The sequence below is a fragment of the Salvelinus namaycush genome, chromosome 6, assembly GCF_016432855.1.
Source record: "Salvelinus namaycush isolate Seneca chromosome 6, SaNama_1.0, whole genome shotgun sequence".
NCBI lineage: Eukaryota > Metazoa > Chordata > Actinopteri > Salmoniformes > Salmonidae > Salvelinus > Salvelinus namaycush.
In genome coordinates, this window is record NC_052312.1 from 3,691,274 (window position 1) to 3,709,918 (window position 18,645).

Consider the following 18,645-nt stretch of genomic DNA (forward strand, 5'->3'; position numbering starts at 1 on the left):
GATCTTCCAGTGCATGGTGGTAGTATGTATTAGAGACAGATCTCCCAGTGCATGGTGGTAGTATGTATTAGAGACAGATCTCCCAGTGCATGGTGGTAGTATGTATTAGAGACAGATCCCCCAGTGCATGGTGGTAGTATGTATTAGAGACAGTTCTCCCAGTGCATGGTGGTAATATGTATTAGATATATCTCCCAGTGCATGGCGGTAGTATGTATTAGATATATCTCCCAGTGCATGGTGGTAGTATGTATTAGATATATCTCCCAGTGCATGGTGGTAGTATGTATTAGAGACAGATCTCCCAGTGCATGGTGGTAGTATGTATTAGAGACAGTTCTCCCAGTGCATGGTGGTAGTATGTATTAGAGACAGATCCCCCAGTGCATGGTGGTAGTATGTATTAGAGACAGTTCTCCCAGTGCATGGTGGTAATATGTATTAGAGACAGTTCTCCCAGTGCATGGTGGTAGTATGTATTAGATATATCTCCCAGTGCATGGTGGTAGTATGTATTAGAGACAGTTCTCCCAGTGCATGGTGGTAATATGTATTAGAGACAGATCTCCCAGTGCATGGTGGTAGTATGTATTAGAGACAGATCTCCCAGTGCATGGTGGTAGTATGTATTAGAGACAGATCTCCCAGTGCATGGTGGTAGTATGTATTAGAGACAGTTCTCCCAGTGCATGGTGGTAGTATGTATTAGATATATATCCCAGTGCATGGTGGTAGTATGTATTAGATATATCTCCCAGTGCATGGTGGTAGTATGTATTAGATATATCTCCCAGTGCATGGTGGTAGTATGTATTAGAGACAGATCTCCCAGTGCATGGTGGTAGTATGTATTAGAGACAGATCTCCCAGTGCATGGTGGTAGTATGTATTAGAGACAGATCTCCCAGTGCATGGTGGTAGTATGTATTAGATATATCTCCCAGTGCATGGTGGTAGTATGTATTAGAGACAGATCTTCCAGTGCATGGTGGTAGTATGTATTAGATATATCTCCCAGTGCATGGTGGTAGTATGTATTAGAGACAGATCTCCCAGTGCATGGTGGTAGTATGTATTAGAGACAGATCTCCCAGTGCATGGTGGTAATATGTATTAGAGACAGATCTCCCAGTGCATGGTGGTAGTATGTATTAGAGACAGTTCTCCCAGTGCATGGTGGTAGTATGTATTAGAGACAGATCTCCCAGTGCATGGTGGTAGTATGTATTAGAGACAGTTCTCCCAGTGCATGGTGGTAGTATGTATTAGAGACAGATCTCCCAGTGCATGGTGGTAGTATGTATTAGAGACAGTTCTCCCAGTGCATGGTGGTAGTATGTATTAGAGACAGATCTCCCAGTGCATGGTGGTAGTATGTATTAGATATATCTCCCAGTGCATGGTGGTAGTATGTATTAGATATATCTCCCAGTGCATGGTGGTAGTATGTATTAGATATATCTCCCAGTGCATGGTGGTAGTATGTATTAGAGACAGATCCCCCAGTGCATGGTGGTAGTATGTATTAGATATATCTCCCAGTGCATGGTGGTAGTATGTATTAGAGACAGATCTTCCAGTGCATGGTGGTAGTATGTATTAGAGACAGTTCTCCCAGTGCATGGTGGTAGTATGTATTAGAGACAGATCCCCCAGTGCATGGTGGTAGTATGTATTAGATATATATCCCAGTGCATGGTGGTAGTATGTATTAGATATATCTCCCAGTGCATGGTGGTAATATGTATTAGAGACAGTTCTCCCAGTGCATGGTGGTAGTATGTATTAGAGACAGTTCTCCCAGTGCATGGTGGTAGTATGTATTAGATATATCTCCCAGTGCATGGTGGTAGTATGTATTAGAGACAGATCTCCCAGTGCATGGTGGTAGTATGTATTAGAGACAGATCTCCCAGTGCATGGTGGTAGTATGTATTAGAGACAGTTCTCCCAGTGCATGGTGGTAGTATGTATTAGATATATCTCCCAGTGCATGGTGGTAGTATGTATTAGAGACAGTTCTCCCAGTGCATGGTGGTAGTATGTATTAGAGACAGATCTCCCAGTGCATGGTGGTAGTATGTATTAGAGACAGTTCTCCCAGTGCATGGTGGTAGTATGTATTAGAGACAGATCTCCCAGTGCATGGTGGTAGTATGTATTAGATATATCTCCCAGTGCATGGTGGTAGTATGTATTAGAGACAGTTCTCCCAGTGCATGGTGGTAGTATGTATTAGATATATCTCCCAGTGCATGGTGGTAGTATGTATTAGAGACAGATCTCCCAGTGCATGGTGGTAATATGTATTAGAGACAGATCTCCCAGTGCATGGTGGTAGTATGTATTAGAGACAGTTCTCCCAGTGCATGGTGGTAGTATGTATTAGAGACAGATCTCCCAGTGCATGGTGGTAGTATGTATTAGAGACAGATCTCCCAGTGCATGGTGGTAGTATGTATTAGAGACAGTTCTCCCAGTGCATGGTGGTAGTATGTATTAGAGACAGTTCTCCCAGTGCATGGTGGTAGTATGTATTAGAGACAGTTCTCCCAGTGCATGGTGGTAGTATGTATTAGAGACAGTTCTCCCAGTGCATGGTGGTAGTATGTATTAGAGACAGATCTCCCAGTGCATGGTGGTAGTATGTATTAGATATATCTCCCAGTGCATGGTGGTAGTATGTATTAGAGACAGATCTCCCAGTGCATGGTGGTAGTATGTATTAGAGACAGATCTCCCAGTGCATGGTGGTAGTATGTATTAGAGACAGATCTCTCAGTGCATGGTGGTAGTATGTATTAGAGACAGATCTCCCAGTGCATGGTGGTAGTATGTATTAGAGACAGATCTCTCAGTGCATGGTGGTAGTATGTATTAGAGACAGTTCTCCCAGTGCATGGTGGTAGTATGTATTAGAGACAGATCTCCCAGTGCATGGTGGTAGTATGTATTAGAGACAGTTCTCCCAGTGCATGGTGGTAGTATGTATTAGAGACAGATCTCCCAGTGCATGGTGGTAGTATGTATTAGAGACAGATCTCCCAGTGCATGGTGGTAGTATGTATTAGAGACAGTTCTCCCAGTGCATGGTGGTAGTATGTATTAGAGACAGTTCTCCCAGTGCATGGTGGTAGTATGTATTAGAGACAGATCTCCCAGTGCATGGTGGTAGTATGTATTAGAGACAGTTCTCCCAGTGCATGGTGGTAGTATGTATTAGATATATATCCCAGTGCATGGTGGTAGTATGTATTAGAGACAGATCTCCCAGTGCATGGTGGTAGTATGTATTAGAGACAGTTCTCCCAGTGCATGGTGGTAGTATGTATTAGATATATCTCCCAGTGCATGGTGGTAGTATGTATTAGAGACAGATCTCCCAGTGCATGGTGGTAATATGTATTAGATATATCCCCCAGTGCATGGTGGTAGTATGTATTAGAGACAGATCTCCCAGTGCATGGTGGTAGTATGTATTAGAGACAGATCTCCCAGTGCATGGTGGTAGTATGTATTAGAGACAGATCTCCCAGTGCATGGTGGTAGTATGTATTAGAGACAGTTCTCCCAGTGCATGGTGGTAGTATGTATTAGATATATCTCCCAGTGCATGGTGGTAGTATGTATTAGAGACAGATCTCCCAGTGCATGGTGGTAGTATGTATTAGATATATCTCCCAGTGCATGGTGGTAGTATGTATTAGAGACAGATCTCCCAGTGCATGGTGGTAGTATGTATTAGAGACAGATCTCCCAGTGCATGGTGGTAGTATGTATTAGAGACAGTTCTCCCAGTGCATGGTGGTAGTATGTATTAGATATATCTCCCAGTGCATGGTGGTAGTATGTATTAGAGACAGTTCTCCCAGTGCATGGTGGTAGTATGTATTAGATAGATCTCCCAGTGCATGGTGGTAGTATGTATTAGATATATCTCCCAGTGCATGGTGGTAGTATGTATTAGAGACAGATCTCCCAGTGCATGGTGGTAGTATGTATTAGATATATCTCCCAGTGCATGGTGGTAGTATGTATTAGAGACAGTTCTCCCAGTGCATGGTGGTAGTATGTATTAGAGACAGATCTCCCAGTGCATGGTGGTAGTATGTATTAGATATATCTCCCAGTGCATGGTGGTAGTATGTATTAGAGACAGTTCTCCCAGTGCATGGTGGTAGTATGTATTAGATATATCTCCCAGTGCATGGTGGTAGTATGTATTAGAGACAGTTCTCCCAGTGCATGGTGGTAGTATGTATTAGATATATCTCCCAGTGCATGGTGGTAGTATGTATTAGATATATCTCCCAGTGCATGGTGGTAGTATGTATTAGATATATCTCCCAGTGCATGGTGGTAGTATGTATTAGAGACAGTTCTCCCAGTGCATGGTGGTAGTATGTATTAGATATATCCCCCAGTGCATGGTGGTAGTATGTATTAGATATATCTCCCAGTGCATGGTGGTAGTATGTATTAGATATATCTCCCAGTGCATGGTGGTAGTATGTATTAGATATATCCCCCAGTGCATGGTGGTAGTATGTATTAGAGACAGATCTCCCAGTGCATGGTGGTAATATGTATTAGATATATCCCCCAGTGCATGGTGGTAGTATGTATTAGAGACAGTTCTCCCAGTGCATGGTGGTAGTATGTATTAGAGACAGATCTCCCAGTGCATGGTGGTAGTATGTATTAGAGACAGTTCTCCCAGTGCATGGTGGTAGTATGTATTAGAGACAGATCTCCCAGTGCATGGTGGTAGTATGTATTAGAGACAGATCTCCCAGTGCATGGTGGTAGTATGTATTAGAGACAGATCTTCCAGTGCATGGTGGTAGTATGTATTAGAGACAGATCTCCCAGTGCATGGTGGTAGTATGTATTAGAGACAGTTCTCCCAGTGCATGGTGGTAGTATGTATTAGAGACAGATCTCCCAGTGCATGGTGGTAGTATGTATTAGAGACAGTTCTCCCAGTGCATGGTGGTAGTATGTATTAGAGACAGTTCTCCCAGTGCATGGTGGTAGTATGTATTAGAGACAGATCTCCCAGTGCATGGTGGTAATATGTATTAGAGACAGATCTCCCAGTGCATGGTGGTAGTATGTATTAGAGACAGTTCTCCCAGTGCATGGTGGTAGTATGTATTAGAGACAGATCTTCCAGTGCATGGTGGTAGTATGTATTAGAGACAGTTCTCCCAGTGCATGGTGGTAGTATGTATTAGAGACAGATCTCCCAGTGCATGGTGGTAGTATGTATTAGAGACAGATCTTCCAGTGCATGGTGGTAGTATGTATTAGAGACAGATCTCCCAGTGCATGGTGGTAGTATGTATTAGAGACAGTTCTCCCAGTGCATGGTGGTAGTATGTATTAGAGACAGTTCTCCCAGTGCATGGTGGTAGTATGTATTAGAGACAGATCTCCCAGTGCATGGTGGTAGTATGTATTAGAGACAGATCTTCCAGTGCATGGTGGTAGTATGTATTAGAGACAGATCTCCCAGTGCATGGTGGTAGTATGTATTAGAGACAGATCTCCCAGTGCATGGTGGTAATATGTATTAGAGACAGATCTCCCAGTGCATGGTGGTAGTATGTATTAGAGACAGTTCTCCCAGTGCATGGTGGTAGTATGTATTAGAGACAGATCTCCCAGTGCATGGTGGTAGTATGTATTAGAGACAGATCTCCCAGTGCATGGTGGTAATATGTATTAGAGACAGATCTCCCAGTGCATGGTGGTAGTATGTATTAGAGACAGTTCTCCCAGTGCATGGTGGTAGTATGTATTAGAGATATATCCCCCAGTGCATGGTGGTAGTATGTATTAGAGACAGATCTCCCAGTGCATGGTGGTAGTATGTATTAGAGACAGATCTCCCAGTGCATGGTGGTAGTATGTATTAGAGACAGATCTCCCAGTGCATGGTGGTAGTATGTATTAGAGACAGTTCTCCCAGTGCATGGTGGTAGTATGTATTAGATATATCTCCCAGTGCATGGTGGTAGTATGTATTAGAGACAGTTCTCCCAGTGCATGGTGGTAGTATGTATTAGAGACAGTTCTCCCAGTGCATGGTGGTAGTATGTATTAGAGACAGATCTCTCAGTGCATGGTGGTAGTATGTATTAGAGACAGATCTCCCAGTGCATGGTGGTAGTATGTATTAGAGACAGATCTCCCAGTGCATGGTGGTAGTATGTATTAGATATATCTCCCAGTGCATGGTGGTAGTATGTATTAGAGACAGATCTCCCAGTGCATGGTGGTAGTATGTATTAGAGACAGTTCTCCCAGTGCATGGTGGTAGTATGTATTAGAGACAGATCTCCCAGTGCATGGTGGTAGTATGTATTAGAGACAGTTCTCCCAGTGCATGGTGGTAGTATGTAATAGATATATCTCCCAGTGCATGGTGGTAGTATGTATTAGAGACAGTTCTCCCAGTGCATGGTGGTAGTATGTAATAGATATATCTCCCAGTGCATGGTGGTAGTATGTATTAGAGACAGATCTCCCAGTGCATGGTGGTAGTATGTATTAGAGACAGATCTCCCAGTGCATGGTGGTAGTATGTATTAGAGACAGATCTCCCAGTGCATGGTGGTAGTATGTATTAGAGACAGATCTCCCAGTGCATGGTGGTAGTATGTATTAGAGACAGATCTCCCAGTGCATGGTGGTAGTATGTATTAGAGACAGATCTCCCAGTGCATGGTGGTAGTATGTATTAGAGACAGATCTCCCAGTGCATGGTGGTAGTATGTATTAGAGACAGTTCTCCCAGTGCATGGTGGTAGTATGTATTAGATATATCTCCCAGTGCATGGTGGTAGTATGTATTAGAGACAGATCTCCCAGTGCATGGTGGTAGTATGTATTAGAGACAGTTCTCCCAGTGCATGGTGGTAGTATGTATTAGATATATCTCCCAGTGCATGGTGGTAGTATGTATTAGATATATCTCCCAGTGCATGGTGGTAGTATGTATTAGATATATCTCCCAGTGCATGGTGGTAGTATGTATTAGAGACAGTTCTCCCAGTGCATGGTGGTAGTATGTATTAGAGACAGATCTCCCAGTGCATGGTGGTAGTATGTATTAGAGACAGATCTCCCAGTGCATGGTGGTAGTATGTATTAGAGACAGTTCTCCCAGTGCATGGTGGTAGTATGTATTAGATAGATCTCCCAGTGCATGGTGGTAGTATGTATTAGAGACAGTTCTCCCAGTGCATGGTGGTAGTATGTATTAGAGACAGATCTCCCAGTGCATGGTGGTAGTATGTATTAGAGACAGATCTCCCAGTGCATGGTGGTAGTATGTATTAGATAGATCTCCCAGTGCATGGTGGTAGTATGTATTAGAGACAGATCTCCCAGTGCATGGTGGTAGTATGTATTAGAGACAGATCTCCCAGTGCATGGTGGTAGTATGTATTAGAGACAGATCTCCCAGTGCATGGTGGTAGTATGTATTAGATAGATCTCCCAGTGCATGGTGGTAGTATGTATTAGAGACAGATCTCCCAGTGCATGGTGGTAGTATGTATTAGATAGATCTCCCAGTGCATGGTGGTAGTATGTATTAGAGACAGTTCTCCCAGTGCATGGTGGTAGTATGTATTAGAGACAGATCTCCCAGTGCATGGTGGTAGTATGTATTAGATATATCTCCCAGTGCATGGTGGTAGTATGTATTAGAGACAGTTCTCCCAGTGCATGGTGGTAGTATGTATTAGAGACAGATCTCCCAGTGCATGGTGGTAGTATGTATTAGAGACAGATCTCCCAGTGCATGGTGGTAGTATGTATTAGAGACAGTTCTCCCAGTGCATGGTGGTAGTATGTATTAGAGACAGATATCCCAGTGCATGGTGGTAGTATGTATTAGATATATCTCCCAGTGCATGGTGGTAGTATGTATTAGAGACAGTTCTCCCAGTGCATGGTGGTAGTATGTATTAGAGACAGATCTCCCAGTGCATGGTGGTAGTATGTATTAGAGACAGATCTCCCAGTGCATGGTGGTAGTATGTATTAGAGACAGTTCTCCCAGTGCATGGTGGTAGTATGTATTAGAGACAGTTCTCCCAGTGCATGGTGGTAGTATGTATTAGATATATCTCCCAGTGCATGGTGGTAGTATGTATTAGAGACAGTTCTCCCAGTGCATGGTGGTAGTATGTATTAGAGACAGATCTCCCAGTGCATGGTGGTAATATGTATTAGATATATCCCCCAGTGCATGGTGGTAGTATGTATTAGAGACAGTTCTCCCAGTGCATGGTGGTAGTATGTATTAGAGACAGTTCTCCCAGTGCATGGTGGTAGTATGTATTAGAGACAGTTCTCCCAGTGCATGGTGGTAATATGTATTAGATATATCTCCCAGTGCATGGTGGTAGTATGTATTAGAGACAGTTCTCCCAGTGCATGGTGGTAGTATGTATTAGAGACAGATCTCCCAGTGCATGGTGGTAGTATGTATTAGATATATCTCCCAGTGCATGGTGGTAGTATGTATTAGAGACAGTTCTCCCAGTGCATGGTGGTAGTATGTATTAGAGACAGTTCTCCCAGTGCATGGTGGTAGTATGTATTAGAGACAGATCTCCCAGTGCATGGTGGTAGTATGTATTAGAGACAGATCTCCCAGTGCATGGTGGTAGTATGTATTAGAGACAGATCTCCCAGTGCATGGTGGTAGTATGTATTAGAGACAGATCTCCCAGTGCATGGTGGTAGTATGTATTAGAGACAGATCTCCCAGTGCATGGTGGTAGTATGTATTAGAGACAGATCTCTCAGTGCATGGTGGTAGTATGTATTAGAGACAGATCTCTCAGTGCATGGTGGTAGTATGTATTAGAGACAGATCTCCCAGTGCATGGTGGTAGTATGTATTAGATATATCTCCCAGTGCATGGTGGTAGTATGTATTAGAGACAGATCTCCCAGTGCATGGTGGTAGTATGTATTAGAGACAGTTCTCCCAGTGCATGGTGGTAGTATGTATTAGAGATAGATCTCCCAGTGCATGGTGGTAGTATGTATTAGAGACAGATCTCCCAGTGCATGGTGGTAGTATGTATTAGAGACAGATCTCCCAGTGCATGGTGGTAGTATGTATTAGAGACAGTTCTCCCAGTGCATGGTGGTAGTATGTATTAGATATATATCCCAGTGCATGGTGGTAGTATGTATTAGATATATCTCCCAGTGCATGGTGGTAGTATGTATTAGAGACAGATCTCCCAGTGCATGGTGGTAGTATGTATTAGAGACAGATCTCCCAGTGCATGGTGGTAGTATGTATTAGATATATCTCCCAGTGCATGGTGGTAGTATGTATTAGATATATCTCCCAGTGCATGGTGGTAGTATGTATTAGAGACAGATCTCCCAGTGCATGGTGGTAGTATGTATTAGATATATATCCCAGTGCATGGTGGTAGTATGTATTAGAGACAGTTCTCCCAGTGCATGGTGGTAGTATGTATTAGAGACAGATCTCCCAGTGCATGGTGGTAGTATGTATTAGATATATCTCCCAGTGCATGGTGGTAGTATGTATTAGAGACAGTTCTCCCAGTGCATGGTGGTAGTATGTATTAGAGACAGTTCTCCCAGTGCATGGTGGTAGTATGTATTAGATATATCTCCCAGTGCATGGTGGTAGTATGTATTAGATATATCTCCCAGTGCATGGTGGTAGTATGTATTAGAGACAGATCTCCCAGTGCATGGTGGTAGTATGTATTAGAGACAGTTCTCCCAGTGCATGGTGGTAGTATGTATTAGAGACAGATCTCCCAGTGCATGGTGGTAGTATGTATTAGAGACAGTTCTCCCAGTGCATGGTGGTAGTATGTATTAGAGACAGATCTCCCAGTGTATGGTGGTAGTATGTATTAGATATATCTCCCAGTGCATGGTGGTAGTATGTATTAGATATATATCCCAGTGCATGGTGGTAGTATGTATTAGAGACAGTTCTCCCAGTGCATGGTGGTAGTATGTATTAGAGACAGATCCCCCAGTGCATGGTGGTAGTATGTATTAGAGACAGATCTCCCAGTGTATGGCGGTAGTATGTATTAGAGACAGTTCTCCCAGTGCATGGTGGTAGTATGTATTAGATATATCTCCCAGTGCATGGTGGTAGTATGTATTAGAGACAGATCTCCCAGTGCATGGTGGTAGTATGTATTAGAGACAGATCTCCCAGTGCATGGTGGTAGTATGTATTAGAGACAGATCTCCCAGTGCATGGTGGTAGTATGTATTAGAGACAGATCTCCCAGTGCATGGTGGTAATATGTATTAGAGACAGATCTCCCAGTGCATGGTGGTAATATGTATTAGAGACAGATCTCCCAGTGCATGGTGGTAGTATGTATTAGAGACAGATCTCCCAGTGCATGGTGGTAATATGTATTAGAGACAGATCTCCCAGTGCATGGTGGTAATATGTATTAGAGACAGATCTCCCAGTGCATGGTGGTAGTATGTATTAGATATATCTCCCAGTGCATGGTGGTAGTATGTATTAGAGACAGATCCCCCAGTGCATGGTGGTAGTATGTATTAGATATATATCCCAGTGCATGGTGGTAGTATGTATTAGATATATCTCCCAGTGCATGGTGGTAATATATTTTAGACTAATCCATTATGAAATTGGAGTCTTGGTGACTTAACCTTGTCTTTTAGATTTGTTTAAGAGGACACCACCTTTGTACACAAACACACACACAGGCACGTAGGACTATGCACACTCTCACACACACATGTATGCTAGCAAACACACACTTAAACACACGACTCTTCATTCTCCCATTCTCTCTCCTCAGGGAGGTCTCAGATACCCTGTCTTTGTCATATGTTTTAATTCAACGCGTCACCTCTCTTTATAACCCATGTAATTGGTATTCCTCAAGTTTCCGTCGCAGCTTTTTCAAGCGGTCCTTAATTTTGTTCATTTACAGGAATGTTTAATATTATCGACTCGGAGGTGAGCGGCGTAGGGCAACGTCAAAATGAGTAAGCCATCCTCGGACGGACCACTCGCCTTAAATTACCCAACCCGGTTTGGAAAATCAATGACAAAAATGCTTTTAATTAGGTTTCGGGTGTTACAGACAATAAAGTTAATTATAGAACTAGAGGAAGAGGAAACTATCAAGGCACAAGGCAAGACCCAAATGCAGAGACAGATGATTGGAGTCTTACAATGTTTAATAATCCAAAGGGGTAGGCAAGAGAATGGTTGTGGACAGGCAAAAAGGTCAAAACCAGATCAGAGTCCAGGAGGTACAGAGTGGCAGACAGGCTCGTGGTCAAGGCAGGCACAATTGTCAGGCAGGTGGGTACAGAGTCCAGAAACAGGCAAGGGTCAAAACCAGAATGGTGTCCTCGAACCAAATTGTTTCTTTCTTTCTCTCTCTCTCTCAATTCAGTTCAATTTCACTGTAAGGGCTTTATTGGCATGGGAAACACATGTTTATGTTGCCAAAGCAAGTGAAATAGATAAACAAATGTGAAATAAAATATTAACAGTAAACATTACACTTACAAAAGTTCCTAAAGAATAAAGACGTTTCAAATGTCATATTATCTGCAAATAGTTTAAGTACGAAAGATCAAATAAATAAACATAAATATAGGTTGTATTTACAATGGTGTTTGTTCTTCACTAGTTGCCCTTTTCTTGTGGCAACAGGTCACAAATCTTGCTGCTGTGATGGCACACTGTGGTATTTCACCCAATAAATATGGGAGTTGATCAAAATTGGACTTGTTTTCAATTTATTTGTGGATCTGTGTAATCTGAGGGAAATATGTGTCTAATATGGTCATACATTTGGCAGGAGGTTAGGAAGTGCAGCTCAGTTTCCACCTCATTTTGTGGAGAGGTCTGCCTACGGTGGCCTCTCTCAATAGCAAGGCTAAGCTCACTGAGTTTGTACATAGTCAAAGCTTTCTTTAATTTTGGGTCAGTCACAGTGGTCAGGTATTCTGCCACTGTGTACTCTCTGTTTAGGGCCAAATAGCATTCTAGTTTGCGCTGTTTTTTGGTAAATTCTTTCCAATGTGTCAAGTAATTCACTTTTTGTTTTCTCATGATTTGTTTGGGTCTAATTGTGTTGTTGTCCTGGGTCTCCGTGGGGTCTGTTTATGTTTGTGAACAGAACCCCAGGACCAGCTTGCTTAAGGGACACTTCCCCAGTTTTATTTCACTGTAGGTGATGGCTTTGTTATAGAAGGTTTGGGAATCGCTTCCTTTTCAGTGGTTGTAGAATTTAACGGCTCTTTTCTAGATTTTGATAATTAGCGGGTATCGGACAAATTCTGCTCTGCATGTATTATTTGGTGGTTAACGTTGTACACAGAGGATATTTTTACAGAATTCTGCATGCAGCATTTCAATTAGTTTTTTGTCTCGTTTTGTGAGTTCTTGGTTGGTGAGCGGACACCAGACCTCACAACCATAAAGGGCAATGGGTTCTATAACTGATTCAACAATTTTAATTGGCATGTCGAATTTGATGTTCCTTTTGATGGCATAGAATGCCCTTCTTGCCTTGACTCTCAGATTGTTCACAGCTTTGTGGAAGTTACCTCTGGCTCTGATGATTAGGCAGAGATAGGTATAGTGTTTTGTGTGCTTTAGGGCAACGGTATCTAGATTCATTTTGTTTTCATGGTCCTGGGAACTGGACCTTTTTTGCAAAACCATTATTTTTGTCTTACTGAGATTTACTGTCAGGGCCCAGGTCTGACAGAATCTGTGCAGAAGATCTAGGTTCTGCTGTAGGCTCTCCTTGGTTGGGGACAGCAGCACCAGATCATCAGCAAACAGTAGACATTTGAAAGTAGACATATTCTAGTTGGGTGAGGCCGGGTGCTGCAGACTGTTCTATTGCCCTGACCAATTCGTCGATACGCCCCTGTGGAAAGAAATGTCTGTGTTTTTTGCCAATTTTAACCGTGTACTTGTTTGTGTACATGGATTTTATATAATGTCATATGTTTTTCCCCCAACAACCCCTTTCCATCAATTTCAGTATAGCAGGCCCTCATGCCAAATTGAGTCTAAAGCTTTTTTGAAATCAACAAAGCATGAGAAGACTTTGCCTTTGTTTTGTTTGTTTATCAATTAGGGTGTGCACGGTGAATATGTGGTATGTTGTACGGTACTTTGGTAAGAAGCCAATTTGACACTGTTTTCACTGAGGAAATGTACGAGTCTAATGTTAATGGTAATGTGGAGGATTTACCCAAGGTTGTTGTTGACGCATATCCCACGGTAGTGTTTGGGGACAAATGTTTCTCCACTTTTGTGGATTGGGGTGATCAGTCCCCGGTTCCAAATATTGGGGAAGATGCCAGAGCTGAGGATGATGTTAAAGAGTTTAAGTATAGCAAATTTGAATTTGTTGTCTGTATATTTTATCATTTAATTTAGGATAACATCAACACCACAGGCCTTTTTTTTTCTCCAATGTAATTGGAGAATACAGTGGGCTTTGGTAGTCTTTAAGAGTTGATTCTAAGATTTGTATTCGATCATGTATATGTTTTTGCTGTTTGTTCTTTGTCATAGAGCAAAACAGATTGGTGAAGTGGTTATCCTTACATCTCTGTTTTGGATTGATAACTTTTCGTGTTTGTTTTGAGTTTTCCAATTTTCCGAGAGGTGGTTAGATTCTATGAATTCTTCAATTACATTGAGCTGATTTCTGACATGCTGTTCCTCCTTTTTCTGTAGTGTATTTCTGTATTGTTTTAGTGAATCACCATAGTGAAGGCTTAGACTCAGGTTTTCTGGGTCTCTGTTTTTGGTTGGACAGGTTTCTCAATTTCTTTCCAAGGTTTTTACATTCTTCATCAAATCATTTGTCAGCGTTGTTCATTTCCTCAGGTTGTCTGCTTGACATGTTTAGATTTGATAGGGAAGCTGAGAGGTCAAATATACTGTTTAGATTTTCTACTGCCAGGTTTACACCTTCACTATTATAAAAAATGTGTCCAGGAAGTTGTCTAGAAGGGATAGAATTTGTTGTTGCCTAATTGTTTTTTGGTAGGTTTCTACACTACTTTTCTTCCATTTAGCATTTCTTAATATTATTCATTTCCATTGACTTTGATGCCTCATGACTGAGCAAAGATATGTTCAAGTAGAGTGTGATTTTGCTGTGATCTGATAGGGGTGTCAGTGGGAGTTGTGACCCGTTTTTGTTGGTTATGTTGTCTTAGTTGTTTCTAGGGGGGCATATTGGGGAGGGAATGTTGTTGCCTCCAGGTAGATGTTTGTGTCTCTCTCTCTCTCTCTCTCTCTCTCTCTCTCTCTCTCTCTCTCTCTCTCTCTCTCTCTCTCTCTCTCTCTCTCTCTCTCTCTCTCTCTCTCTCTCTCTCTCTCTCTCTCTCTCTCTCTCTCTCTCTCTCTCTCTCTCTCTCTCTCTCTCTCTCTCTCTCTCTCTCTCTCTCTCTCTCTCTCCAGAATGCCTGATTTTACACGTATTAAATGTTTCTGATACCTGTCCCCTCTCTCTCTTCCCGTTGTCAAACATGACAGCTGCACTGAATGGCACGTTATAATAATAGTATTCAACCCTTTACATCAAACAACCCGACAACCGTTTCTGTGGCAACCACAAATGCATCTCCTGTTTTGGCCGATTTGAGCGGAGGAAGGAAGTGTGCTTTTATGAAATGCCACAAAGTGAGGACGGTGCTCATAACAGCAGTCGGTTAAGACGTTTTTTAATTGGACATTTGGTAACTGGGCGAGGTTTAGAATTCTGAGGAAGCAGGAAGTACCTTGTTGTTTGTTTTGGGTGGAGCATTTCAGCTCGTTACAAAGAGTACGGACAAAATGTAGAGACTTGTATTTGATCTATTGTATTGAGACAGAGTGAGTCATTGTACAACGCAGACACACTTCTGAATCCTACGAACCACTTGTGCAAAACATCAGGACTTTTATTCAATAGCGTCCCATTAACAATCATGATAATTATTCACGATAATAATGATATGGTCATTTAACAGATGCTTTTATCCCAAGCCAAGTCTCAAACACAGCTTTGATTCTCTCTCACACTCTTTTCTCTCTCACACTCTTTTCTCTCTCACACTCTTTTCTCTCTCACACTCTTTTCTCTCTCACACTCTTTTCTCTCTCACACTCTTTTCTCTCTCACACTCTTTCTCTCTCACACTCTTTTCTCACTCACACTCTTTTCTCTCTCACACTCTTTTCTCTCTCACACTCTTTTCTCTCTCACACTCTTTTCTCTCTCACACTCTTTTCTCTCTCACACTCTTTCTCTCTCACACTCTTTTCTCACTCACTCACTCACTCACTCACTCACTCACTCACTCACTCACTCACTCACTCACTCACTCACTCACTCACTCACTCACTCACTCACTCACTCACTCACTCACTCACTCACTCACAATTGACGCCCCTCTCATGGTAAGTGTATCATTGTCGATGGCCCCTTTGTCCGGCCCGTGTCTATAGTCTATCAGTAATGTTATCTGATAGATAATGATGCCTTTCACACTACCACACTAATCACATGATAGAGTCGTACGAGAGACTCTGATCCATATGCATATCAATCTCTTCTTCTTCTCCTCCAATATGTTTTATTTATCCATCCATCTTAAAACGCATAAACAACCCTAACCCTCCAGTTCACCCAAATAAACACCGACCAACAAACACAATTAATTACTCATGAATCATTAGCAATTAATGGCCTCTTCTCTCTCTTTCTCTGCTTTCATTTCCAATTAGCTGTGTTGAACGCTGTAAAGAAGTCTGCAACTAGAGAGTATTAGAGCAGTAAAACGCTGCCAGCCATGCCTCTATGATATCTGCTGTCTTGTCTGTTTGTCACTGAACCGTGTGTGTGTGTGTGTGTGTGTGTGTTCCCCCCCCAGGTCAGCACCGGTTCCTGGGCCCTAGCCTCTCTAAAGTTAGGAGCCTGAAGTTAGACGGTAGTATCTGGAGCAACGAGCTGGTGGAGGTACGGAGATGTTTGATGTTAGACGGTAGTATCTGGAGCAACGAGCTGGTGGAGGTACGGAGATGTTTGATGTTAGACGGTAGTATCTGGAGCAACGAGCTGGTGGAGGTACGGAGATGTTTGATGTTAGACGGTAGTATCTGGAGCAACGAGCTGGTGGAGGTACGGAGATGTTTGATGTTAGACGGTAGTATCTGGAGCAACGAGCTGGTGGAGGTACGGAGACGTTTGATGCTCCAGATCACAAGGAATGTGTTCAGGTTCTTCCTGTGGAAGTTGTGGAATGTGGAGAGGTTGTTTTAGAAAGCATGGCTAGGGTTATTCTACCGCATACCTTTAGTTTGGCTTAAGTAATATGATTTGAGATTATGCTTCTATACTACAGACTTTCAGTGACTACAGTAGCTTATTACTATAAAACTAAGTTCTCAAAGACTTAACTGATAAAATAAAGTTTTAATATATAATATTTGAATATAATACTTTTAGTTTTAAAGTAACGTTTTAATGTTATTCAAATGTTACACGATTGTTCTCTGACGGTTTCAGAGAGTGCAGTTGATGCTTCACCACTATAATAGTTAATTAGACATCTGACCTCTGCCCTCTGACACCGCAGCTCTTTCTGGAGGTGGGAAATGAGAACGCCAACAGCTTCTGGGCGGCCAGCCTGCCCCTGGAGGAAGAGCTTCACATGGGGGCGTCGCCCGAGCAGCGGGCCACCTTCCACCGCAGGAAGTACAGAGAGAGGAAGTACCGGAGGGTCCTGGAAAGCCTTCACGACCAGGAGCAGCTCAATCAGGTAGAAACTGAACTGGTATAATCATGTGGGAACTGGCTGTACCCTGTCTGAATAGACACAAACTGGGTGAAACTGGGTGAAACTGGTTGAAACTGGGTCAAACTGGTTGAAACTGGTTGAAACTGGGTGAAACTGGTTGAAAATGGGTGAAACTGGGTGAAACTGGTTGAAACTGGGTGAAACTGGGTGAAACTGGGTGAAACTGGGTTCATGTTTATAGTTTAGTAATTTTTCCCAAATGCACAAAAGCCTCTTTAGTGTGTCTGTACTTTACACTAAGAAGTAAACCAATCTAACTGACAAAAGAAAATGTGCTTCACGTGTGCCGTCTCCATGTATAATACCATGGTTTAGTTATAACCCCTCTCTCCATAGTTAGTCTCCATGTATAATAACATGGTTTAGTTATAACCCCTCTCTCCATAGTTAGTCTCCATGTATAATAACATGGTTTAGTTATAACCCCTCTCTCCATAGTTAGTCTCCATGTATAATAACATGGTTTAGTTATAACCCCTCTCTCCATAGTTAGTCTCCATGTATAATAACATGGTTTAGTTATAACGCCTCTCTCCATAGTTAGTCTCCATGTATAATAACATGGTTTAGTTATAACCCCTCTCTCCATAGTTAGTCTCCATGTATAATAACATGGTTTAGTTATAACCCCTCTCTCCATAGTTAGTCTCTATGTATAATAACATGGTTTAGTTATAACCCCTCTCTCCATAGTTAGTCTCCATGTATAATAACATGGTTTAGTTATAACGCCTCTCTCCATAGTTAGTCTCCATGTATAATAACATGGTTTAGTTAATGTGTTTGTTACGCTGTAGAAGGTGAGTTATTTTGGCCCCACCATCGGAACCAAGTGTGTTTAAGAACTCCCCGGTACTGAGCCTGTAAAAGGCTGAGTTTACACCTGCGTCAGCGTTTACACAGATCAGTCCTTGCTTATTGTTTTGCGAAAAAGAGAAGGATCTAGGGAATGAGAGGTAGCGGGAGAGAACGAGAGATTCTCATTAAATGGAAAAGTGGATTAGGAACCACAACAGAAATGCTTCAGTTGGTTCTCGGTCGGCTTTACTCTGTGTGTGTGTGTGTGTGTGTGTGTGTGTGTGTGTGTGTGTGTGTGTGTGTGTGTGTGTGTGTGTGTGTGTGTGTGTGTGTGTGTGTGTGTGTGTGTGTGTGTGTGTGTGTGTGTGTGTGTGTGTGTGTGTGTTTGTGTGCACGTGTGTTAGCCTTGGTGCTTTAAAAAACTGTGAATGTGCTGTTCAAAAAGTGGTAGAAGAGGGTGGTAGGAGAGAAAGTATGAAGGAGAGGAGAGGAGACGAGAGGAGAGGAGAGGAGAGGAGAGGAGAGGAGAGGAGAGGAGAGGAGAGGAGAGGAGAGGAGAGGAGAGGAGAGGAGAGGAGAGGAGAGGAGAGCCATAGTAAGTGTTTATAGGGTGAGGAGTAGCATAGGAGAGCCATGATAAGTGGGAGGAAAAGAAAAGGAGAGGTGGGTGGAAATGTTGGCTTTCTCCATCTCTCTCCATCTCTCTCCATCTCTCTCCATCTCTCTCCATCTCTCTCCATCTCTCTCCATCTCTCTCCATCTGTCTCTGTCTCTCTCCATCTCTCTCCATCTCTCTCCATCTGTCTCCATCTGTCTCTATCTCTCTCCATCTCTCTCCATCTCTCTCCATCTCTCTCCATCTCGCTCTGTCTCTCCATCTTTCTCTATCACTCTTTGTCTCTCTCCATCTCTGTCCATCTCTATCTGTCTCTCTCCATCTCTATC

At 42.5% G+C, this 18,645-nt stretch overlaps 1 protein-coding gene across 1 annotated transcript in view; it reads left to right on the forward strand.

Moving 5' to 3' along the window:
- The window catches only part of LOC120049563 (arf-GAP with Rho-GAP domain, ANK repeat and PH domain-containing protein 2-like), a 59,065-nt gene extending 41,098 nt beyond the window's left edge, over positions 1–17,967 (forward strand). Inside the window, exons 4-5 of the mRNA XM_038995842.1 lie at positions 15,976–16,061; positions 16,681–17,967. Of these exons, the coding sequence (XP_038851770.1) occupies positions 15,976–16,061; positions 16,681–16,884 (290 nt within the window). The 3' untranslated portion in view covers positions 16,885–17,967. The remainder of the gene's footprint in view (positions 1–15,975; positions 16,062–16,680) is intronic.
- The last annotated feature ends 678 nt before the right edge of the window (positions 17,968–18,645 follow it).